This window comes from Plectropomus leopardus, chromosome 1 (assembly GCF_026936395.1).
Source record: "Plectropomus leopardus strain MGB_pleo_1.0 chromosome 1, ASM2693639v1, whole genome shotgun sequence".
NCBI lineage: Eukaryota > Metazoa > Chordata > Actinopteri > Perciformes > Serranidae > Plectropomus > Plectropomus leopardus.
Genome location: NC_142176.1, coordinates 30,590,377 through 30,617,288, shown reverse-complemented (window position 1 = coordinate 30,617,288; position 26,912 = coordinate 30,590,377). Strand labels below are relative to the sequence as shown.

Here is a 26,912-nt window from a genome sequence, read left to right as displayed (position 1 = left end):
AATAGTGCTGCTTAGTCAGCCTTTTCAGAGTTAGACACCAACGCAGAAAGGCATCTTTTGCGGCAGCATGATAAACCGTCTGGCAGCATCATTTTATTATGAATGTTTACAACATCGCCAGTTACATTGTAGGAGAGGTTGATGTGTCCAACAAACCCCAGACTTTCACCCAGGAACCCGCATTTGCTTCCTGTATGAATGTAGAGCCATATAATGATGGGTTTTTTTTCTGTTTTTACCTGTACCTAGCTACATGCTTTTGTTGCACAAGGAAATAAACAGATGTACGATGTGTTTTACTGATGTTGTAAGTTTATTTTGAGAAAAAAAAAGCTGTCGAATGAGGAGAAACTGTACATTTCCTGTGAAAACAGAAATGTATTTTAAAAGACACCATGTATGTATAAATTGACACATTGTCCTAGAATGTCAAATACTGACGCAGAAGGATACCTAGTGTGTCATATGTAGATTCAAAAGTCCATTGAACAAGTGGTGCTATTTGAGAGGTTTTTTGGAATGTGTTGCCACAGCATTGTTGAAAAATAAACAAATATAAAGACTGACATACAGGCTCCATTATAATTCACAAATGTTACAAATCTGCGGTTTGCAAAAATGTACAATGCCAACATCTATTCTTGCAATTAGGTTGATTTCCAATCATCCCAATCATATGTGTGTGTGTGCATGTGTGTGTGCGCACATGTGTGACAATTCGTGATTAAATTAACAAATCCAGATTAAGTTACATTTTAATAACCATTATGGTTGTAGAGACATCAGCTAAAGGAATAGCCAGGCTAATATTAGTCCTGGGATATATTACATAGTGATAAGAAACAAGCAATGTCACTCTAAAACACTATAACATTTTATCAGGCTCCCAGTAAAGATATTATTGTCTACAGCAGGACTCCATACTCACACAGAGCAGGATTCCACCAGTGTGGTATAATGTGGGGTCACTCAGATAGATTTGACATAAATCACACATAACCTTGTTGAGGCAGATGACTCACCAGGTCTCGGACAAGAGGCACTGTCCTCTTGCGGCGTAAATCTGGCATGCTGTCAATACCATAAAGAATACTGCCAGCCCTGGAGAAGCAGACAGATTTAAAGTGTATTAATATCATAATAATGCCATGCTGGGGGAGACATTACCACAGTGAAAGAGGGGGTCTTGATTTACACAGCCGGCAAACACCATGGCTCACGCCTCCTACCTCACCTGTCTCACCCCTTGCTCTGCACTTCGCATGGTGTCGACCACCGACACTGGAGCTCTATGTAATACCTCGCACCCTCTGCTGTTACCTTAGATGCCCTCTCTTCCATGTTATCTTAACATTTATGGGGTATTGCTGCTAGGACAGTAATGCCTGATATTCATACACACATGTATTACTGGACTTATATTAGTTTTTATACCATATCAATTTAAAAAAAAGTTGGGACACTGTAAATTCTAAATAAAAACAGAATGCAATGTTTTGCACTTTTTCCAACCTATATTCAATTAAATACAGTACAAATACAAGATACTAAATGTTCAAACTGATAAACTTGATTACATTTTGTAAATATACACTCATTCTTAATTTGATGCCGACAACATGTTCCAAAAAAGGTTGGGAAAGGGGCATGTTAACTACTGTATTGCATCACCTTTCCTTTTATAAAACACTCAGTAAGTGTTTGGGAACTGAGGCCACTAATTGTGGATGTTTTGAAAGTATAACACTCTTTTAAGATTCACAAGCAGACCCTCCAAAATCTTCAAGATTTAAAGACTTTCCTTGTGGAAAAATGGGCCAAAGTCCCATGTGAACACTCACTCACGCAGCATCTTGCAAACATCAATTAAGAGTAGTTATTGGTAATTGCATTTTTCAAGGTATATTTGTTTCCTAGATTTTTTAAAGTAAAATAAACAGTGTCAGATTTTACAGTGTGCATTGAAAATATGCTAAGTGAAAAAAGAGGATACTCAAATACTTATTTCTCCCAATGTACATTTAAAAGAATTTGCATGTAATTGCATACTGTTTTTATGTACATTTTACACAGTGTCCCAAATGTTTTGGAATCTGGAATCTCCAATTACTGAAGATGAGATTATTTGAACTGTCTCCACACCTCAAAAATGCTAACTTAAAGATGAGTTTTTCTCTTCAATACTTCAGCTCTAGTTCTCTTGCTCCCTCCATGCTCTCTTCAACTCGCTTGTGCACACTTCACTGCTCCCTCACTGCTTTCCCACCAGTCTCGCTCCTTTCCCGTAAGGCTCTCAGTGGCATCACCTCAACTGTCAGTCAAAGCCTCTCTAATGACCTCAACATGACATCAAGGCCTCAATGCTTCCACAAAGATAAAGCTCCTCAAGCCTTTCTGTCAGCCCTCTCAGCGACATCAGTGGTGTGACCCTAAAGATACACAACGTGACGAGCTGCGCCGGCCCTTGCCTCACCCTAGGGCCCCTGGCTCTTGCTGCTGCTTTACTGTATGCACGATGCATGCTGCAGATGGCTGCCATGGCATGAGCTGGGGTAATGGAGGTTAAATATGATTATTAGCTATTTTTCCCTTATGACAACAGATGGCTTCATCTATCTTTTGCATATATTTTCTGAATTACTTGTTCACACACATTTCTGAATCTGACATCACTGAGGCATGTGAAGCCAAGAGGATATGTTCCTTTATAGATGTTGTAAAGGCGTCATTCATCGTCTGTCTGTCACAAAACAGAGAGCGTGATACCTAAACTGGGGCTGCACGCCAGAGAATCAGCATGTCTGCTACATGTGGCTCAGCATGGGGGTACAAAACAGCACAGCAGCTAAGATTTGTGTTATTGTGAACCGATCAGATCAGGAAGTGAGCCACCACTCACCCTCCAGACTGCAAGCCGAGCACTTTGGGGTCCAAAAGACTGCGAGGCTGCAGAGAGAAGAAACACACAATGTAAAACAAGAAATACAAGGTAAGCGCGCACAACTAGACACAAAGCAAACAGCAGCAAAAAAACAAAAGAAATATACTGTGTAGCAAAATGTACTTGGGGAGAATGCAGTGCATTTGGAGGTCAATTGAGGATAAGATAAATGATATGAGAGGAGGAGTACAGCACAGGGTGAAAGGAGGGAAGCACCACAGGCAAAAGACCAAATTATTCCACATCAATGTAATTTGTGGGCTCAAGACTGAGAGTTTTGCCGCTCTTGGTGCTTCAGGCCAGTTTTGCCTATTGTGTAACGCTCCATCCTCACTGACCAAAACGTCCAGTTTGGAACACAAATCATTTTCTGAGAAGGAATAAAAGGATAACCAGCACAAAGTGACAACAAGATGGCTCGAAGGCACATGCTGCATTCTCTTTCATAACTACACATATCACTGCAATTTAACCACAGAAAAATAAAAACACACTCCACCAGATAGGTATCTTACTTAAAATGATCTTATAAACCGATTGCCTTGAAAAAAATAAGTAAACATAACTACAAATCTTAATTTCTGTTAACTTTATATGATATTGTTAAATTAACTTAATATTTAGCTGTATTTACTCAATTGTGTGAAATGGTTGCAACTTAAAATATGAAATTGCTCTTTCTTAGTGTTAACAACTGCAGTAAACCAAGTTAGTGTGACTTAACTTGATCATCACAGAGAGGATTTTGCCAATGACAAAGTTAGACGATCTGCACGTTCTGTTTTGTTTGCATGTTTAAGAAAATACAACTATGACTGACTGGTTTGCAGTCAGCAGAATACAGTTGTATAGCACAGTAAACTTGGTTTACTGAAGTTGCTAAAACTTGAAGAGACTGATTTAATCAAAATTGTCATTTTTAAGTTGCAAAAACTTCCAAAAAATTAAGTACATATAACTTAATTTTAAGTAAACTTAACAATTAGATAGAAAGTAAACACACATTTAGACAAATAGTTATATTTACTTTACATGTTTAATTTTTTAAGGCAATCAGTTTTTCCTATATATATATATTTTATAAAAGTAGAATCAACTTGTCAGATTTTACAGTGTAGATGTATTATTCTAAATCCACTGCAAACACAAAATTTATACACATTTAAACATATACACAAACACATGCACATGCTGGGAAATCATAAGTGTCTACAGGGTTGATGATAAACAATGACTTAAAACCTGTGTGTCCAAAGCACTGCTGTCTGGAGGGAGAAAATGACAGGAGGGCAGAGAATTAGGAACAGGCAGCTCACTGGAAAATACACACACTTAGTTAGGACACTAATCTACTATTACCGCCTGATGACACAATTCTGTTTTGCCAAACAATTTATGCAGAAATGGAGACAGAGTCAACATGCGCCTCAGGGAGAATGGCTATGAAGAGAGGAATACCGTATAAAGTAGAAGTGTTAGAATAAGCTCGGCAGAAGGCTCTCAGTTTAAGATTGAAATGTGAAGATCATTCATTGCATGTAAAATATCTTAAATCAATACAGAACAAATTAAAAAAAAAAAAAAAAAAACGTGTCAGATCAATAACATCACCTGACTTAAGAATCACAGCTATGGAGACATGGGACATTAGGTAAGCATAAGCGGTTGGTATCATATTGCCATTTTAGAAACGAACTGCGAGAGGGCAAGCACTTTTACATAAGCAAGACTGCAGAGGTGTAATTACTGTGCTATTGATCCATGGGTGATAAATGGCAGCATAATCATGATCTAATGTGCTACAAACAGAAAACAGCTGTTCACAAGACAAAGATCAAACTGTTGCTGCGATTAAAAAGACATGATACACTATTTGCTGTTAATGTGCACTTACTGCATCACTAATGCAACATAAGGCAATGCAAATTAGCTTCTTTCTCTAATTTTGCTAGTATCTGTTTGATTTTGTATTTGATTTCTGTTCAGGGGTCTGCAACCGTTATCATCAGAAGAGAAATGTTTGACCACAAGGTAAAAAAAAAGCTACTTGGAGCTGCATAACTTATTTTAGCCTCGTAACGTACATGACACAACCTATATAGTCTAAATTAGCCTATTGACCACAGACTGTATATGAAGATTGACAACATAACAGCTCCGCAAAAGTGAAGCTAAAACATCTTGATTAGCTCCCTGGTGGCTGGCTGCAGTACAGATTGCTACTGAGCAGACTCTGGCTACAAATTATGTCACTAGTGCAACATCGCAGTAGCTGTATCTGGGCTATTTTGGAATTATTTTTGCATAGTGAGAGGAAGTGGAGACATGTCGGCCATCTTCATATTCGGTCTATGCTATCAACATTACCAACAGGTGTAAATGAGCATTCATCGATCTGTTTCCACAAGTAGGGTTATTCTGCAGTGGGCATTTTATGATTATTTGATACTTTAACTTTGCAGAGTTGGCAGTGAAAGAAAACAAATCTGTCCATGAACTTTTAAATGCTCTATTTTCCTCTGAGACATTCACCCGTTTGGAATCCGTAGCTAGCCAAGCTAGGGAAACTCCAGACGGAGATGGCCAAAGGCTTCAGACATTATGATGTAACATTCTAGCTGATGAAATGTTAAATAATTTTTCAATTTGGTGTGCACATTTTTTTTTCATTGGAGAGGACAGAATTTCTTTATAACACTGATAAATAAAAATGTTAAAAAGTATCTATTATCAATTTCCATATGATTTTTGTGTCAAAGTCACAGGGAGTCACTGGAGAGGGGCTTTAGAGCCACAGGTTGCCTATTCATTGCTTAGTTGAAAGTTAACACCTGTCAAAAAAAAAGACTCTCACATGGAAAATATTTACTGATGACCATTAAAATAGCAATAACTCTGAACCTGTGCACTAATTGAGATCACAGTGCATTACATTGGGTGGTTGTTATTACCAAGAGTGCTTTACTGGCCCATTAGTATTTACCACAAGTGTACATCTATTCATAACGATGATGGAGGCAATAATGATTTAAAAACATGAAATGCATTCGAGTCAACATGAAAGCAATTAGGTTGCATATATTCTCTTGAAAAGGTTGATATTTGTACAAAGACTACAGTTTTGGTAGAGCTGTGACACTATACTGTTACAGAGTGACGTGACATCAAAAGTTGCACAGATACGCAGAGACACAGCACTCAAAGAGGAGCTAAGCTGCAAGCGAGTGCCATAGACACCTAAGCTACTTTCAGCACGGCTATACAAGATAGAGCCATCTCCTCTACCAGCAAGTCTGCAGCTGCTCTAGATAAAGCCAGACCACAAAGATAGGCTCTATGCTGCTGATATAAACCTCATTTCACAGGTGCCTTAAATCTGTGGAACAAAAATGTAATTGAGTGGTAGGAAAACCTTTGCACGCGCGTGCTGAGGGCAACGTGTGAAGGTATCAACAGGAGCAGTAAATCCTGCATTACAGCACCGACACACATGGTCACTCCGTACATAGATCTCAGCTCAGCAGAGCAGAAAAGCCTGCACATGGCTGATAGCATAACCACGAATGACCCCCCCCCCACACATCAACGCACACAAAGGAACATGTGTTCATGAGATCCACGTACACATTTACACAGAGTCACACTAACGTACACATACAGGTTTGTGTCAAGGTAACACAGTGGGAGAAAGTCCTCTATGCCAGTAAGAAAATTCATTATTACATCAATACAACCCCGGTCAGTGATGACTGATTTCACAATAAGTTTTTACAGACTTGCCTCAGCATTCAGCACAACAATTTTTCTCACGATCACAGTCCCACACTGAGTGCGTGAGTATATTTCCAAGGAGCTCATCAGAAACAAAGGAAATCAAGATAATAAAGAGGAGCAGGACGTGTGACAGCAACTCAAAACCTCTAGCCTTACACTGAAGTTCAAGGCTCAAGTAATGAATGCTAGAGAGACTGTAGAAATGTGTGGGCATGAATTACTCGCTAAGGTGGTTGTTCACGGTGCTGCCAAAAGCTACAGCCCAAAATCTTCCAACAGTTTTGTGGTAGTTTAAATTGAGATAACATGTTAAGGTTGCCATTTTTAATTTTGAGTACTGAGGTGTAGACCAACAAAGAGGACAGGGATTGTGTAGATGTGGAGTCACTGACTATTGCAGCAGGAATGTTGAGGTTGACATGACCAACAGTTTTATGGTCTGGATCACAGTGCCAGTAAAGTCCCAGCAAAGAAGCATAGGCTGCAGACCATACAGTGAACACATCCTGATAAAGAAAACAAAACAAAACAAGTCACCAGAGCAGAAAAGCCTGCTGGTGTCAACTCTTACACCAAGCTTCAAGTCTCACTGAAGAAAATCAAGTGCAGGACCCTAATATCTGAGGTTAGACATAGTATGCCAATCTTCATAAAGACGTGATACATATTTCACTCACACAAGCAATAATGTTAGTTAATGGTAGCTAGCTTAGTATAAACTTACATTAAAAACTTTAAATCAAAAGTAAACTTTTAATGACAAACAACACAATTCAACACTGACAGGTTAAACTTTAAAAAGGGTCAGTGTGTAGGATTGAGGGGGTATATTTGCAGAAGTACACTATGGTATAAATAGCTTTAAATTGTTGAATAATCACCTGAAACTAACGTCTAAGAATGTGATTTTGTTTCTTTATGAGCTGTTTATATCTACAATATCTAGCAGGTCCATCTCCACTACTCTGTCATGTTGTCGCCACAGTAGCCAAGAATGGACAAACTACAATGCTGGCTGGGTTAATTTGGGTGTGAACAAACAACTTGGAATGGCCCATATTTCCTTTGAGTGCCAAGACAGGAATAAGTGTGACCTTCATACTGCTGCGACAGTGGCATTTAACACTTCCACTTCTACCAACAGACCAGGGTTTCAGTCAACAGTGGTTTCTTGTCCCTGACCTTAACCAATTTTAGTCACTTAAACTTGACACCTTTGGGCTGGTGTATCCTAATCCCACCGCTGGTCAGATTTAGGTTTCTTTAAAATGTATTAAAAGACTTGATTAAGTGATAAATTACTCTGTACTGATTCATTGAAAAATGTGGTTTGGGTTTGTGAAATTTCAGAACAGAAAGAGCACAGGTGTAATTAATACAGTTTTTCATGTCTGAAATCCACTTAAAATGTTCATCTGATGAGTTACACCATTGTATTTCTTTTCTTTTCCAGATAGCTTACGTTCAAACGTGAAATGTCTAGTGCTCAGCATTACTCATGTTAAATTACTTCATTACCAGTGTTGGGAAGGTTACTTTTGAATCGTCCTAATAACGTGAGTAATATAACTATTTTAATTACTTCATCAAAGTAATGTAATAATTATAATGGTTAATTCATTTTTGATAACTTTTCTAACAAATGTTTTAAACTGGTCAATATAGCTGAAAAATGTCTTGAAATTACTATTCCAAAAGAAGGCATTCCTGTAAAGTAAAAAGATGCAAAGCAATAGAATGAATTAAATCCTACATGTAAGCTTTTAACTGAAAAGAATATATTTGTATGTAACTCCTTTGAAACCACTGAAAAATCACAAGGGCAATGGAACGTGGCTCAAGCAAGACACAACCATAGGAAACAACACAGACACTTTAAACATTGCAGAATGGAATGAACTTGTAATCATACTAAAGGCAACATTATCAAAAGCTCTGCCTTTTATATTTGTAATTTTCTTTTTTTCTTTTTTTTTCTGATAAATATTTTTTCTAAGTATTTCCGTTCACTTAAATATCAATTATTGTGACATGCTATTTGTTCAGTCCCCTGAGCTACTGGAATACCTATGTATTTTTATTAATTTTACTTATTTATTTATTATGTAAAGCTGTATTTTTATATCATTCATCAAATACATTTATTTATCGTCTTTAATTATACAGTGGTACGCCTTTATTGCGGGCACCTCTTTTCAGGGTATGGGTTGGGGTTGTGAAGATATTTGAACATTTGTATAGCTTGATAACTGCAAGTGATAGATGATAGTGAAAATGATCTTCCTGACATGCAGTGCCTCAGAGTGAGATCGGCACATCCGGGGTGCCTGTGCTGCCCATGTGTTCACTGCTTGTACATCTGATGACTCAAACAATACCACATGACCAGACCATGTCCGTCTATAGAAGAAAATAAATCAACTACAGTATATGTGTACTCACTGTTCCCTTCATCTCCTATATTTTCAACTATGACTTTTGAGGCTGTGGTGGCCTAATGTCAGAGGGTTTATTTAGTTCATTTTCAGTGCAAAAATAGAACCCCTGTGGGCATGAGTCAGGAATAGAGCACTGGGATAAAACAGGTTATCAGCCCTTATCTAATCAGGGATACACTTTTGTTTTTCAAACTGAGATTTAAATTGTTCTCACAAAAGCAAATCTATTGTTTTAATCCAAGTTATTAAACAATTCAAGAGCAAGTTTAGGGGTTAAAGTAGACACATGGTGATACAGTACAGTATTGTACGTGTCTAATCTCAAAGCCAGAGGCAATGTATTGCAAACTAGAACCATAGCTCCTCCAAACTGTAAGAGTTAACTGTGTAGCAGAGATTTTCCCTGTTTACAAAAGTCAAATAAAAACAGCAATACTGAATCAGTCACTGCTTTGAATTAGATGGTATCACCTAAAAACAACAACAGAGACTCTTCATTCCCTGTATCTGCATTTTTCATATCCACACTTTCTCGAGAAATGGTGCACTAAGCATAAAGAGGGTCTACCTCCTTTGCTCCCCCAGGAGCAAGCAGCAAACTTCACTAGCAGCAGACCTCTATAAATATTCCAAGCAAGGCTGACCTGGTTACAGAATGCCCTTGGGAGTATGAATTAGCATCTGAATACAGACACTGCTGTAGCCGGTTGAAGACAGGCCTGGCAGGCGTGGCAGTACTGCTGAGACTCCCTTCACAGCTCCCACACAGACCAGCCAGCATGCTTCAGAGCACGAGCATGATGAGCATGCATCGGCTACACGACATGAAGGCATTACGCTAATGAGGGGTGAGTTTAGAGTACGCATGCCTGTGCTGTGGCTATTTCTCCACTGGCAGTATAATGAGTTATAAACATTTTTCACATACAGGCATACTGCATGTGTAAAATGTAAGGTAGTTGGTGGAATGCAACATTCAAGGATTGTTTAAAACAGGACAGAGTTCTTTAATGTCAGGTAGCATTGGCTACATTTTGGATGTGGAATATAAATCAAAACTGTACTTTTTGGTGGTGCTTTTGCTATTTTAACAAATTTGTTATAATATTATAGCATAAAGCACTTATTGACAAAATATAAAGCAGCACGAAGAAGTGCTATACTTTTTAAAGGTACAAACACACCAAACCAACATCAAGAACTACTGGTGACAAAAGTCTCCTGTGTTTCCTCACGTCACCTATTTTTTGGCCAAAAAAGTTGCTCATAAACACACCACGAAGTCAACAACCAACAGCCAACCAGAACGTACGTTCTGCGCCTGTGTGAAAGGAAATACCCCTCCATGCCAGCAGATGGTGGTAGTCTGTAATCCTCATTAAAAAGGGAAGGGGGAGGACAGTCTTGATGCGAGTTAGCCAGTTTTCAAATTAACAACACAATCCAATGTTGAAAGATCAAAGCATATTTACCACACACCAATGAACAAAAACACAAATCACTACGCTGTTTCTGCTAATGAGCTTAATGGTTTACGAAAAGCAAACTTACTTCATATGAGAAGTTTTTTTTTTTATCTCATTCCCTCCAGACTTTAGCTTGATGTTATTTTCCTCACCTCAGTTCATCCTCTCATGCTCTGAGCTGAACTGCCAATCAAAGTGATTTCATTCACTGACAGGCTCGGCCATCAACAAGCTGAATCGGCAGAAAAGAACCCAATGAGGGCCAACGAGGGCTAATGATGAGAAAAGCCCAACATTGACCGATGTCCGACTGTCGGCTTGGTTTGTCAGGGCCTTTAGGAATATTGTGTTTTATTTATAGAATTTTAAGTTTTGCTATTACATACACAAAGGTAAAATGCCCATCAATGGCTAACAATATTTGCAATGGCAAACATAAGTACAAACTTGGAAAATGAATCAAAACAGATAAGTAATAAGTTCTTAGTCACACCTGCCCGACATCTCTTTACCTCATCTCTGAATCTGTCTCAAAATGTTTTCACACTGTTGGGTAAAACTAAATATGGCTACAGCATCTCGACTTAAACATCACTGTTCATAGAACCAGGTAATACTACAGAACAATATCGATCATATAGAATGCTGTAGACAAGGCCACTAAACTTATAGAGAGATGAAGAAAAAAGCCACACAGTCACACATTTTGTTTTGGAGTCATATGCCCGGAGCCCACTACATGCCTCATCTCGCACATGCACAAGTCAACAATGAGAAGTGAGTCAATCAGCTAATGAGTCAGACAGTCAGATTGACTCTTAACTCTTCTCGTCTGGTGGTCTAGCAAAAGCAGTGAATAAGAATAAAAACAAAGGATCACAGTCAATAAATAGACACTGCAGTACACATGCTAAAGAGAAGCTAGAGGTTATTCAGATTCATGTCACCATTACATAAATTATCCACCAGAAAGCTCTAATATGTTTGTTTTTCAACTGTATAGAATCTTCTGCTGAGTATGCATATCTCACAGATCTTTAATAACCATGCTTGGACATGTTATGATGATGATGTTTAACGTGTTGCACCACACCTTTTAAACTCTTAAATACCAATCTTGGTATTAGCCTAAAACTTAGTGCTTCATTCTTTATTTCAACAAAAATGATTGTTGCATCCCTTCTGCCTATATTCTAGGAGTAGGCAATGATTTTTTTTTATTTTCTTTTTTGTGGTTATATCATGGTACTTTGAAAATAAAAAAAAGGATACTCCACTCATACATGACTCCTTTTCACTCTATTAGCAATCAAGGGGAATATAATATTAATTAAGAAGAAAAAAAGATATATTGGCTCCAAATAGGAATAAAAGTAGGATACAGGCCCACATGTGTTTTGTGAGGAGTTGGCTGTCCCATAATGTAGGTTTATTAGTAAATGTAATGTAATTAATTCAAAGAGTTAGTAGTTACATCTGCTGTTTTTTTGAGTTGTGAGTGAACTGTATTGTTGATGCTGCTTACATTTTTGGAGAATCTAAGAAAAGCAGAAATTCTCAATAATTAACACTAGATGTTGCCTATGTCCCAGAGGAAGTTGTGGCTACTCAGGAGGTGAATGTATCAGCATAAAGTTGATCAAATCTGCCCACAGTTACTGAATTTAATTCCAGTAAGTAACCAGTTTTATGTTCAATTTCTTATGTTTACAATTAAACCCAAGCTTCATTAAATTGCTCCAAAATTAAGTGAGCTGCAGTTACTTTTGTACAGGAAAATCCACAGCTCTCAATACACATTGTATTTGGATCGCTCCAAAATAATCAATGTGCAAAAACATAATGGCGACCTACAGCAGCAGCCATTGAGACAATGCATTTCTACATTTGTATGCACACCTTGACCTGCACACCTTGACCTTCACCTTTGAAGACGGACACCTTGAGAGTAACACAGCGCACACATGTGCCACATTTTATCAGGTGTTATGGGAAGTAAATCTCCCTTGTGTTGTTTTAAAACCAAAATATTTGTATATCACAGTAATGATGGCATTGCTAAATCCATGTCATGGCACAACATGGCACCAGTGATGCCACCAGTCCCTTCTATATTTTCTCTGTGTTCACATTGAGAGTATTCTCTTTTCTATATTCCATCCTAATACCTCAGAAGTGGCAATTTACTGGTCTTGGGTGGTCATAACCATAAGACAAAGAAGGAAGCTCTCCTAGTTTAATAGTTTCACTGAATAACATTTTCTGCAGGATGTTTGGTGAGTGTCGCCACTGAAAAGGTTTGTGCACACATCTGTCACACAGCCTTCAGGTGTAGCCTGTATTCCCTGAACTACAGTAGCTAGCTCACCATGAGTACCACAGTTGCAACTACATATGTAGGTCAAGAGCTTTTTCATTTTAAGTAAGAGTGGAAATTCCCTGGTCTCTTTTTTCAATCCAGTTTAAAGACTACTATTCCTTCAATGAAACAGTCTTAACCATTTACATACAAAAATTTACTTTAAATCACATCTTTTTTACGTATTTCTTGACCCATCAGCTATTCAGCATCTTGATCCAAGGTTACTACCGTGCCGAGGCAAGAGTATGAGACAAAAAGACAAATAGGAGCATTGGCATAAAATTATGCAGCATATAAAAAACATAATACCTCTTATGTAAAACACCACAGTGCAAACATCAGTGCAGACATCAGTGACATACTGAACATTCTCAGTGGTAAGTCAAAAGCCTTGCTGCTTGCTTGCTTCACACTTGCTGCTAATGCTATGACACCCATTAACAGACTTTAGTCATGTTTTTATTCAAAGTTAAGAACTGATGGAAGTTTTGGAGGCCAGCCCTGGTATAGCTTTTAAGGTCTATAAAATTTTGATGATAAATGATAAACCTGAACGCATGTTTGACAGACTCATTCCTTGAGCTGCCGTCCGCTGCAGAAAAATCTTGTACTGTGCCATGAGAATACAAATACAAAGTCAATGCCACCAGTAGCACTTCCATCAACCTTCAGAGGGATTCTCCTCTTCAGTTTTTCCACTCAAAACAAATAATTCAAGGAGACATCATTGATCAAAGCCTAAGATTCCAACAAATGCAACAATATAAAACCAACAAGTTTCAAGTCCTGGGCCTGTTGCAACTACATAAATTAAAGTTATTCACTATCATTCAGACTTCAACTAACAACACAAAGGACCCATTAAATGCTAAGGGTAACCTAGTACACCAATGTTTTTGTCTGTTTTAACTCATTAACTACAAATAATGTATACTTTTCTTCCCACAGTCTTCCATAATCATAGTCTAACTTCATGTATTTAATTTTACTTTTCATAGGCAGTCTTTGGGTAGTATTCATTCCTGTGTGGTATGAATTCAATGAAAAGAAGCATGAAACTATTCACAGATGCTCTGACATCAGAGACTTGCTGCCGTATCTTCTCAGTGCAATACAAGACACTGTAAATTCATGTTTCCCTTTCCCAAAATGCCCATGTTTGTTAGTTGTTTGTCTATTCTAACCAATCTGAGAGAACAAACTTAAATGCACTTACCAAACCACAAGTTTTTAAAATAGTTGCAGCTAGGCTGTTTGCCATTTTTTAAGCATTCACCATTTGTATAAGCACTGTTACAAAATGACTGATACAGTTCTTCACACCCCATGTGCTTGATTTTGACAACTACCCAGCAAATATTGGTTGGACAGTGATGTTGTGTACGTGGCTAAAAATGGTCACGGTTGGACACTTAAAACTGCAACATGGTTACAAAGTGGACAGCCAGATGGGGATATTGTTTCCATATCAAATAAGAGTCCAGTCAGACTCAACCAGTAAATATTGATTATGTTATTGTTATGAATAAAAAGCAATTGTGAGTACCTTTTTTGTCTTTTAACTAAAGTCAGGTGACATAGTATGAAAAGACAGAAAGTTAATGTAGAGTGGAAGTCATGGTGAATGAACGGGAATGGGCTTTCACCCCAAGAGGCTAGAGTTTGAGTTTAGTGTGAGTCAACATTGACTTACTATTTTTAACATTATTTACTTTTTATTTTCAGTTTTTAAGAGATATAAAGCTGTTGAAGCACAATTGTTACATTTTTGCATAATAGGTGGTCAAGTTTGTTGTTTTAATGCCATATTTCCATGTTGCTAGGATGCCCAGCTGACAGCCAGGTATCATTCAGATGTCTGCCCAACTTTCATGTTGGAATTATTTTTAAACCTTAATGGGATGCCTTGATTGGACAGTCAAACAATGGTCATTCAATGTCTCAATGTTTGCTGGGTATTCCCTGTTACTGTTACGAGTTGTAGTAATGTCTTGACATTGTAAAAACAATACAATATCAAAGTAACAATGTGATTAACAAAAAGGAGTGAAGAGTCATACCCCCTGCCAGGATCTGCTGCTCCAGTTCAGCCATCTGCTTCCTGTAAGCCCTCAGTGCTGCCTCCTTGAATGTGGGTCGAACACGTTTCTTGGGTGGGGCTTCTGTGGGCTTCTCCTCTGGAACATTTTTGTTTTCATCCTCCTGCTGTTGCTCCACTTTTTCAGACACCTCAGCAGCCTCCTCTATTATCTCCTCTACCTCCTCTAACTCCTCATCACCCTCTTCCATCTCCTCTGTCACATCATTGTCATCCGGTTCTTCTACGTCTACGTACTCCACCATGGCGTCGTAGTCAGCAGTGTCCTCGGTGAGTTGGGTTTCATATTCTTCACTGTACTCTTCATCCAAACTGCAATCATACTCCAGAACACATGCCTCTTTACTGGCCTCAATGTCCTCTGTGGCTTCAAAATCTTGAGAGGCCTCATAATCCTGACAGGCATCATTGTCTTGAGAGGCGTCAAAGTCATCAGATGCATCATAGTCCTGAGAAGTCTCACACTCCTGTGCAGGCTCATCTGCCTCCTCTGTCTCATTAGCATTAGTTCTGTTCTCCAAGTTAGCTAGTACCTGCTCCATCACTTCAACATAGTGGGTCTCACTGTCCACTGGTTGTTCTCCAGCTTCTGCCTCTGCAGCCACTTTATCTTCCTCTGCCTTATTGAAGACAGGCTCCGTGTAGGCATCTGAGTCTACTGTAGTACTAGAGTTGTTTGCACCAGAGGTGGACAGGGTGCGGAAACGCCCCATAAATGATGAGTTGGTGGGCTCCTCAGGAGGAGCAGGGGTAGGTGTCTGAGACCCAGACTTCCAAACAACCTCCAGAGCTGACTTAGCCCTCTGCAGGGTAGAGCCAAAGCCAAAACCAAAGGACTTCTCACTAAGATCTATGCTGAGTCTACTACTCCAAGATTTGGGAACCTCCTCAACCTTCTCTGTTCGAATCTCACTCTGACTGCGGTACATAGTTTGAGACTTATTCTGGGTCTGGTGAAAGCTATGATTGACATCAAGTTCAGGGAATTTATCTTTAGGAACTACTTTGGGGGTTTCCTTAGGAGCATCTTTAGAGGCTACTTTGGGTGCTACTTTAGGGGTTTCTGTTGGGGCAGCTTTAGGGGTCTCTTTGAGGGGCACCTTAGGAGTCTCTTTAGGTGCCACCTTCGGGGCCTCTTTAGGTGGAATCTTAGAAACTTCTTTAGGTGGAATCGTAGAAACTTCTTTAGTGGGTGCTTTAACAGTCTCCTTAGATGATACTTTAGGCATCTCTTTCGGGACCTCTTTTGGGGGTAGCTTTGCAGCTTCTCTGGTAACCTCTTTAGTAACAACTTTCGGACCTTCTTTAGAAGCAACATGTGGAAGATCCTTAGCAATGACTTTAGGAGACTCCTTGGGGGACTCTTTAGGGGTTAAAACAGGGCTCTCAACTGGGGTTATTTTTGGGCTCTCTTTGGGTGACTCTTTTGGACTTTCTTTCGGAGTCATTACCGGGCTATCTTTTGGGGTCACTTTAGGAGTGACTTTAGCAGCCTCACTAGGAGTTACCTTAGATGTCACTTTAGATACATCTTTAACGGTGGGCTTTGTGGCATCTTTAGATGTGATTTTAGGACTGTCTTTTGGGGGGGCTTGAGAAGGTTCTTTAGCTGCTGATTTCTGAATCTCTTTTGCTGACTCTTTAGGAGCTGCTTTAGAGGTCACTTTAGATGATACCTTAGCAGATACCCTTGAGCTTTCTTTTGGCAATATTTTGGTAGTTTCCTCTTTCGAAGCCAATTTAGTTTGTTTAGGTGTGACTTTAGAAGCAGCTTTAGGGGTATCTTTAGATGATATTTTCGTGCTTTCTTTTGTGATTATCTTATTTCCCTCCTTAGGTTGCCGGACAGATGTCTTGATGGCAGAGTCACGCTCTGTGATGGGAGCAATAATGTGGGTGGTTATAGGGGGTAGGGAAGATTCTCTGTCAAGCATCATGAATTCCTCTTCTCCCTCAAATTGTAAGTCAACCTCCTGACATTTTGTAATGTTTTCTGGAAACCCAGGGATGGTTGATGGGTCAAATGGACTGCTAACCTCTATGGAGGCTTCCAAGCCAGAGTCAGCACCCTGCTCCAGATGATGCCAGTCTTTCCAGGGTGATAGATCACCTTGCAGAGAGAGCTGGGAGCCACTGTAGTGACTTCTGTCCCCAGACATGCAGACAAGTCCATTGCTTACCCCACTGTCAACGGTTTCTGTAGTTTCAACCTCATTGTGTTCATATGTGTGACCCTCATGGCCGAGTGGGTGACTGTCGCTAGCATACCAGGAAGAGGCCATGTCTTCTTGTTTTCTCTGCCACAGTTCCTGATCTGAGGAGGACAGCAGGGAGCAGCCATTAGCCCGTGTAAAGTACTGGCTCTCTGAAAAGTCTTCTGAGTATGACTGGCAAAGTTTTGAGCAGTCAGACTCAGAGCGGCTGAGTTTAGGGGTGGAATAGTCACTCTGGGAAAGCCAACCAGGGGTCAGATCAGAGTAGTAAGCCTTTGCATGCTTGTCTGGGTCATAATAAGAGTCATCAGCATAGTGAACTGTGCCTGAGTAGCCTGCTTCCTCTCCTGACCGGCTATGGTCATGGGATCGCCTCTTCTCTGATTTGCTCTTGTGAACAGGCTTTGAAATCACCATTGCATATTTATTCCTGCTCAATTCATCTAATTCCTTATCACTATCCATAGAGTCCCAGTCATCGCTCTCAACCACTTTATCCTTTCCTGAGACCTTTATATCCATGCTTTCATAGGTTTGTGAGGAAGACATTGTTTTGTCTTTTCTCTCCTTTCCATCATGAGTTAAGCTATCAGTAGAGACTGTAATGCCTGTTCCTTTAAGTTTATAGCACTTTTTCAAGACTATATCCCTGTCTTGGGTTGTTGCAAAAATAACAATAATAGGGCGGGGTTTTGCATTAGAACATTCTCTTTGTTGCCCTAACCTATGAGCAAGCTCAATTTTAATTGTTTTAAGGGCATCAACGAAACCCATTTTGTCTTTCAGTATTTTATATATTAGACTCTCTGTTTTCTCTGGCCTTTCTTCTGGAACATTTAGGAACCGCAAGGTTGAATTATTGGCCTGGTGGCTAATTTGTTTAATGTAGTCATGAATATCACGTGTTTCCCTTCTAGATTGGACAAATCCTGAGCGAAGCTGCTCAATCTCACTCTGAACTACTTCCACACTGCTGGAGATCTCATCAATGGAGCTTTTTAGGGCATTTACATGACCACGTAGCTCAGACAGTTCTGTCTCTATCTGGCTGATCCCCTGAAGCTCCTTAAAGATCATCTCCATGACATCCTGGGTTTGACTGATGCAACCCGTGGAGGAGGAGCCAGGCTCCAGGGTCGAGCTTTTTTGCTGCCGTCCAGCACGATCCAAGGACTTGCTCCGGATGCCCAAGGTTTTCCTCCAATTGCTCACCTCGGAGTCTGAGGAGACACATTCCTGACTCTTTTTCCATTTTCTTAACTTGCGTAGAGCACCCAGTCTGAGTGTGTGTAGACTGGAGCGTTCCACTCGTTCACCCTCAGAGCTGCCATCAGAGGGAGCCAAACTAATGAGGCTCTTTCTGTTTCGTCTTACTGGCATAGTGTGTGATTTATGCTCATCCAGTCTCCTGACAAGTTTTGTCTCACTTAAGGAGTCAGAGTAACTACTATCAATTGAAAGAACCTCAGGAAAGATACTTTCATTATTATTCAAAAAAAGAGAGTTTTTCGGGAGTCCATTTGCTATAGCTACACGATAACTAAAAGTGGGTGACAAGGATGAGCAGTCGTTCTTTCCGTCGTCTTCTTCAAGCGATATGTTACGTGCCGAAGAGCATTTGGAAATCTTTTTAACCGTAGTCTTCAGTGTGGTAGAGATAGTTAGATTGTGTGCTTGCAAATCAGTGGTCAATTTGGGCTCTTTATTTTCGCTTCTCTCTTTCTTCTTGATTGGGTTTGCCAATTTCTTTGTAAACATTCCTTTGCAAATCTTTTTAATGTAGGATGATATAGTATATATTAGGACAGAAACCATGGATGGCAATCCTGTGGACTGTTTTTATCATCTAGTGAAAGGGGAAGTTGGCTGAGAATACAGCAGTGGTGTGCCAAGCACAATCAACCGGTGCTTGACAGTGGGATCCCAGCTCACAATCACTAAAACCACAGTCCATGTGGAGACTCACGAATACTTTTAAATCCAGTGGCTTTCCTCCCGAAAAGAAGCATTTCTCTGAAAGACAAAAAAAAAAAAAAAAAACATAAGTACAGATTCCCAAATCACATTTACGCACCAGCAGGAAAAACCTACACTGAGTTAATACTTTGCAATTACCAAGACAGTAGACAATCTATTAAATCTATTTAACATGCATAATTTTATAAAGTATCTGATTGATTGAAAACATACAAATACATTTATACAAAGAAACTGATGATTTGGATGCAGAGTAAACCAACCACTCATTTGAATAATTTAAATATTCACACAGTTCTTTTCCAGTTTTATTATTTACTTTTATGATGGTGGTGGGGTGGGGATTATGGTGGTGATGGTGGCGTTGGTGGGGGGTGTGTGACTGCATATACATGTCAGTCAAGGTCAACAGTCACTGACTACACTGATGGATCCAGCTTTTACAGGAGGTGAGCCAATTATTATTATTGCTACAATGCTCTTGTCAGAGTGTGTCCACCATTAATGAAAAAATGCTAAAGAACCTGGATTTGGTCTTAATATACTTTGCTATATGTTGACTTTTCTCTTGTTTTCATTTTCAACATCAATATTCTAAAATCATATTCAAACACAAGACAAAATCAGTTTGTTGGCTTTTTCCATATATTGATTTTAATGATGTGGATGCTTTCACTAATTGAAATGTCCAAGTTAATGACCTATGCTGTCATACATTAAATGCAGCAATTAGCTTAATTGGACTGGTTCAGCACCTGAACCATTCAGGTGTCATAGTGTATATGTGCAGCAGACTATAGAGTTACAAAGAGGATCTTAGTCTTGTAGAAGAGAAGCCATAGACTTTTAGAATCACGCTTTATAGTGTCAAGCCTTCAACAGCTAGCAGTTGCTCTACGAGGTGTATGTTTACTATGGAGTGGAACTGGCCAACTGAGTCGAAAGAAGGATGCTTGCTGTGCAGAGAATCTGACAGCTGCTCCGCATTATTTCTGGGGTATAGAGCTTGATGTGTCTACAGTCTACAGAGACATGCTCACTTCAAATGAGCTGTGAAACACAGTATCACATTTAGCTTTTAATGCTGGACTCTGAAGTAGGACCAGGCATTAGCAAATAGAGCTTAAGGCAAGGTTGCCAGCACTGATGTGTTTCTGCCAGATTCATGTATGATAGAATGAATCAAGGGCCTTGACTATTTGTTAAGTTCAAGTGATAAGGTTTGAGGCAGGCCTCAGCAGTAATGTCTGTGCGAGGAAAACACATTTTCTTTTTTGGTAATACGGAAAGGTCGTGTGCAATAGTTCCAATCGTAATATAACTAACTGCCAGAGGTGGTACCAAGTCATTGTTTTGCACTCAAGTCCAGTTTTGTCCCAAATCATAATGTGCTTTTAGTTTTTTGTTGACCACCCGTAGTTTTTGAATGACAACAGAACGAGGTAAAGAAGCACTACAATACTTTATGGTATGAGGAGGTTCATGACTCAGCTCGTAAACTGCCATTAAGCCAAGAGCAGCCTTTTGCAGTTGATGGGTCATGACCCAAAACTGTCCCCACCATAAATAAATCACTTTAGAAATTGTTTAAACATGACCTGACATTGCCTCAACTACGACCACGACATTTCAAACTTTTGTCTGCATGCAAAAAACTGAGAAGCCCCACAACACAAGCAGTCAACTTGTGTTAATCAGTGAGCAGCTGAGGGTTAAGTGCCTTGCTCAAGGGCACCTGTAGTTGTTAGGGTAAGAGAGTGATGGCTCATTCACTTAGACCAACAGGATAGGTGAATGACCCATTTCTATGTTATATGAGTTGTTTTGTAAATTGTATGGTAGGGTATCCCGGAATTCCTCAAGGAATTCTCACACTCGCAATTCAGTTGAATATTTAAAGCCACTACACACCCACACAGGTGTTTCCACTCATGTTGCCTGATTAGACCTTTTCTCAAGACTGTGTGGGCATGTGCAGACTACACTTGATTGACATCTCCCTGACTCTTGTTAGTTTTGTTTTAAGTATCATGATGGGAAAATGTACACAGTTGCTGTGCTTATTACTACCTAGATTTTTGGTAACATTACTTAATTCCCATTTTTTAATCTGAGCAAAGCTCTAATCACGAGAGGTATTGAAAAGTGCTAACTGCTTCACTGATTCACTTGAGCGTTGGGTCATAAAGCAGGATGACGTAAAACGAGGAACTTTATATTCTACAGTTGAGAGAGACACCTTAATTGGAAAAAAAGATTTTACTTATGATCAGTCAATCTGAAATTAGTGAGTGCTTTTCCCGCTTAGTGGTTTATCACAGATTATAGCGTGTAGAAAGAAATTCCAAAAGTGACTATATAATAAATGAATATGTTTATTCCTCACTTGAGTAACACAATATAATGAGCAGAATATAATGTGGGCATAAGAAAAAAGAGGACAGAAATTCTGAGTGGAAATATAGTGGATAAAAATGAAAGAAACATATGGATTACAAAGGAGTTTGGGTAACATCAGTATCAGATTATAGAAAAAAATCTGTTGGTTAGAAAAACAACTGGAGAAATGTGGTGGATGATGATAACAAAAGCCAGTCTTTTTTGTAAAAGGGAGCAAATAATGCTACTTTGGAAGCAATCTCTACTGCCTCTCTCAGTTTTATATGGAGCTGAGATCTTTGCATTGGCCTTTGAATGACAGTGGTTCAGGTCATGACTCTGAAGCAGATAGTGGGTTTGTTCGTCAGGACTGAGAGGAGGCACCTCTCGCTGGGCTGTCAGGTCTGCAATGCTGGGTTTTTCCCAGACTTTCTCCATAATCAAACCAACTTTTGTTGTCCTCGGAGGTAAAACACGCGTTGCAGGTGGATGTTGTCTCTGGGTGAGCACAGGCAGAGTCTCTTTAAGTTGCAGAATGTGCTGCTAATGCACAGCTGAAGACATCTCCCTCTGTGGTTGTCAGTGTGAGGCAGAATGCTGGATGCTGACCAGATATGGCTTCCAACAATAATCAAATATAACCAAATTATCTGTTATCCTGAGAAAAAGAGTTTCCAATTCATGGCACAATGTGGTTGAAGAACAAAAAAACATTTTAACAAAATAAAAATATTAACCCAATATTAAGTAGCGCATGCCACAGGCTTGCCCCTTAAAGGTCCAATGTGAAGGATTATGGGGATATTTTGGCATAAATATGATATTAAAAGCCATGTTTTCATTACTGCATACTCACCTAAAACTAAGAATAAGGGTTTTTTGTTACCTCAGAATGAGCTGGTTCCTTTTTCCAGAGAGTCAGCAATGTTGTTCTACAGTAACCCAGAAAGGACAAATCAAGCCCTGGCTCTAGATAGGGCCATTGACATTATTGCATCAGTCACCATAGTTCTCTACACACTTGGCACACAGGAGAAGTTTCAGTTTATTGCAATCTGAAACCTCATTGCTAGATGCCTACACACTAGACCTTTGACATGGGAAAACTTCGCTTTCTGCTGGGCTTATAGTTTTTGGTTGATGGTTTATTAGTTTGTTTTTAAACAAAAAAAATAGAGACCAAGGCTAAGTATATTATTACACATTATAAAATTTGTGTATCCTTGTTATAGTTGTTGATGTTATCTGGTCAGCACAAACATTTTGAATTGTACATGGTTTAGTTGTCAAGTTTAGAGTAATTGTTTTGCTTTAATTTTTTTCTTAAAATTTCCAGTTGTGGTAAATTGAAGATTTGTGTCCTTTTGGCCACAGCTTCACAGTCTAGATGCTGACATTGGGTAGCTGTGTAGAGTACAGACACCACTGAGTCAAAAGTCCCATTCTATTTACTATTTATGGTTTTGATCACCTTTACATTAAGAAATATGTTGTGTATAACATTACTAGCCTTTTGTTCCATATTACGCAACGTGCATGCCCATTTTAGAAGTTATATTTAATCAACACATTGTTTTTTTATTTTTTTTTTCAAAGCTGCATCTGGTTGAATGACTCAACCATTATAGAACATTATCATAAAACACCCCACGCAAAATATGCCTAATAATGACTGCTGGTTAATTTTGACTGATTAACTTAATGTGTATGTGATGCATTTTTTATAATGTACTAAAGTGAGCTACAGCCGCAATCATGGCTGACAACATCTGGGATATGTCGCTGTTTACTGTAGCAGTGACTGGAACATCTCTTACATAAAGCACTGTGGCTGCACTGTGGCTGCACTCTGTCAGGACAAATCACAATAAAAGAGTACTAGTGTTTAATGAGTGTTGATTACCAATTAGGGAGCTGCCTTTCTCTTTACAGAGCCAGCGTCCTGACATCTGCATGTTAAGGTTTGACAAATGAAGCATTCACCCTCCTCCAGAGCTAGACTTGATACGCAAATGACTTGATAATACCCACGAGGTATCGCCTATATCGTCCCATTAGAGCGTAATGATGCAAGAATTAGGAGAAAAGGGATGACAGAAAACTAGATCACATTATCCCGCTCGTGTGTGTTATCAATTTGACCACGGGACCTGCAAAGACACAGCTCTGTGAGCAGACTCAGCGGCAAATGGGCTACAAATGAAACCGCACCATTTATTCCGAGCCATCATGACAACCACATGCGAGAATGGGATTACATGTTGGGTTATCTAGACATATAGTATCTCTGCTATTGTTCACCATCGCTTTGTTGTGTCATATAAGCAGATTCAGTGTGATAGACCTCAATTTCTAGCACCTAAGTAAAGATATGTGGACAAGAGCTTTGGGTTACTGTAATAGGATGAGTCATAAACATTTAATTTATGTAAGTAGCATGTGTTCACACACACACAGCCACTGCCCACCATATAATAAGACCATCTGTGGAACATATAGTCCCGACAATAGGTAGCTATTATTGAATTTATTACATCATATGATGCGTTCGAGCGTGTTACATGATCCATAGGGCTTTTAACCCTTTAAACCTCGATGGACATAATTTTTCTTGTGCTGCATTCAGATGCGTTTGACAAGTTTTTAAACCCTCTAAAATTGGTTTGATTTATTATTTTTTTAAATGAATAATGAGGCAATTAAGAACTTGGTAAAAATGTCCCACAAATTGCGAGATTTTAAGGATTTATGAAATAATTTTTAAAAAAGCAAGGGAAAAAATGTCCAGTAAAATATTTTTTAAAACGTCACCCAAAGTTACTCATTGCTTTCTTTAAATGTTTATGAATGAATTCAAGCCAATTTACACAGGTCTCAAAGGGTTAAATGCATATGAATGTGTGAGTTTTTTGTTATCCTTACAATCTTCTTGTTTCACCCTATACAACTCAGGGGCTAGGCTATATGTGCCTTTGAGCAAGGCGCTGAACCTCCAATTGCCCTGGTGCCTTAGTAATTAACTAAACACATCTAGCACGCTGTAAAATAACTAGCTTTGACTGATCCTCTAAGAGTGTCTGGGAAAGATCGTTGCCAGTGACTGTGACAAAACAAAATCTGGGAATTCCTGTAGTCCTGAGGTAGAGCCCCTCCCATTTATGAGTCAGACTAGAGAAACCTCCAGAGAAAGGGGGAGCACCTCAGCCACACCCACTCTCTTTGCACTGAGGCGCTGCTACCCCAGGCCTTGCATTAATGTCCAGGGACCTATTTCCCCCGCTTTCTCTTAATGCATCTCATCAGTAGTGCACTCTAAAACACTCCATTTCTCACAGTCACACACTCTCCGCCAATCTCCTTTAATGAAAATGAGTGTCAGTTGGAGGCATGCTAACCCATTTCTCACAATAGTACAATCTGCTCTTCTCTCCTGATGCAAGTTTGCCAATTTGAGGTGATTATGCTGCGAGCAATTATACTACATGCTGCGATGTGCTGCTCGTCCTCTCGCATCATTCTGTTGTGACACCGAGGGCTATTTGGCTGCAAACCTTTAGATGCATATAGATGAGAGATGTGTTACGTCATGTCTCCAGAACACATGATTATGGATTATGGCCGAGTGTGTGGATTGGTGTACATGTGGGGTGTGTGTGCATGCCTGTGTGCGCCCGTGTGTGCAGCCGTGCGTGCACACACATGTGCGCCACGCATGCCTCCATCCGTGCGTGATTGCTTTTAAGCATGCATTTGCCGCTCCGAGAGAAGAAGAGCGAAACATACCAGTGGGGGGAGAGGGAGGGATGAGCATGTGAGGGTGTGAGCATCCTCAGATCATATTGCCCTCACGCCCAGCCTCGGCTACATTCTGCCTCCCCTTCTCCTAACCTGTGTATTTCCCAACAGTGAAATATTTGCCTGCAGCCCTAGGAAACCAGCCAACATCACAACAGATTGTCTCGCCTCATAAATCAAAATATTACCTTCCCTTTTGCCCGGCATGACGAGAGGCAGTCTCATCGCATTTGCTCAGTGTGAAACAACAGCATTGCTCACATGCGCTCATGTTTTTACGTTATGAATAACAACATGGGAAAAGGTTGGGAGCAATGGGACATTTGGGGGATCGACTGTGATTGTTTCAGACGTGGATGTTAGAATAAACAGCAAAATAATTGAATAACACTTTCATTTTTTGTGTTTTTCACCCCAGCTACATCGACAGATGATGCCATCTAACCGCATCACTCTCAAATAACGTTTCATTAATCCACTGACAGGGCCACAGAGGGAGGGGAGGGAAGCAACAAGAAGATAAAGGATGAAGTCAAACAGTCAAGATCCCCCCACCTCCCTCCCCGCCATGCAAAGACGCATCCAGCGCCCCAAATGGGGTCCAACGCTGCACATACCTGGTTGTGTCAAATCCTCGTGCAGGACGCCAGCGATTGTGAGCACAGCGAGCCGTGTGGAGCCGATTCCCCGGTTTGAGCGAATGGTCGGTGCGAGGAGAACAGCTGAGGAGGGGAGGGAGGGAGGGGAGCTCGGTGCGCAGCTGCCTGCTAATACCAGAGCTCACAGCATCTCTCCGCGTCCGTCAGACACCACATCCCACAGCTCTGCCTCCGCGCACAAACACACACACACCTCTCCTCCATGCCACCTTCGGTACCCCCCGCGCGCTCCTCTGCTGCGCTCCCCCCTGGTCGCGTTATGAGGGAGTGAAGACGCTGTCTTTTAATGCCGCTGGATTTTTTTTTATTTTCTCCACACACAGTCAACCACCCGTGCTCGTAGACAGTGTAACAGCACGGGGTGTCTAGTCCAAATTGCAGACGGGTGGTGGTGGTGGTGGCGCTGATGGGGAGGCAGACAGCGCTGCTCCTGGCTGCCCAGACTGAGGCTCTGCTCCCCGGCTGGAGAATGTCTGTCCCTCCCCTGTACAAAACTCTCTCACTGTCTCTCTCTCTCTCTCTCTCTCTCTCTCTCTCTCTCTCTCTCTCTGTGCTCACTGAGGCGGGCTGAGACACACACAAACACACAGATACCCCAAACACACACGCGCGCGCTTGCGCGAGATGCCTTGAATGAGAGGGAAGCAAAAGGAAAAGGAGGTTAGGGGGAGAGTGAGGATGAAATAGTGTTAACGCGTGTGTGCGCGACAACTATACGATCAGACCACTGCAAAAGCTTCACATTCCAATGGAAACATTAGAAACCTTAAGCACCACAGACACACATGCAAGAACAATGTTTAGTGGTGG

At 40.1% G+C, this 26,912-nt stretch overlaps 1 protein-coding gene across 3 annotated transcripts in view; it reads right to left on the bottom strand.

The window, feature by feature from the left end:
* unc13c (unc-13 homolog C (C. elegans)) overlaps nt 1-26,585 on the bottom strand; it is a 132,149-nt gene extending 105,564 nt beyond the window's left edge. For all 3 annotated transcript variants that reach the window (XM_088079896.1, XM_088079909.1, XM_088079905.1), the window contains exons 1-5: nt 26,061-26,585; nt 15,042-19,305; nt 4,184-4,206; nt 2,900-2,946; nt 1,023-1,101 (exon numbers count right to left, since the gene is read on the bottom strand). In XM_088079896.1, the coding sequence (XP_087936022.1) occupies nt 1,023-1,101; nt 2,900-2,946; nt 4,184-4,206; nt 15,042-19,107 (4,215 nt within the window). In that variant the 5' untranslated portion in view covers nt 19,108-19,305; nt 26,061-26,585. The remainder of the gene's footprint in view (nt 1-1,022; nt 1,102-2,899; nt 2,947-4,183; nt 4,207-15,041; nt 19,306-26,060) is intronic.
* Between the last annotated feature and the right edge of the window lie 327 nt (nt 26,586-26,912).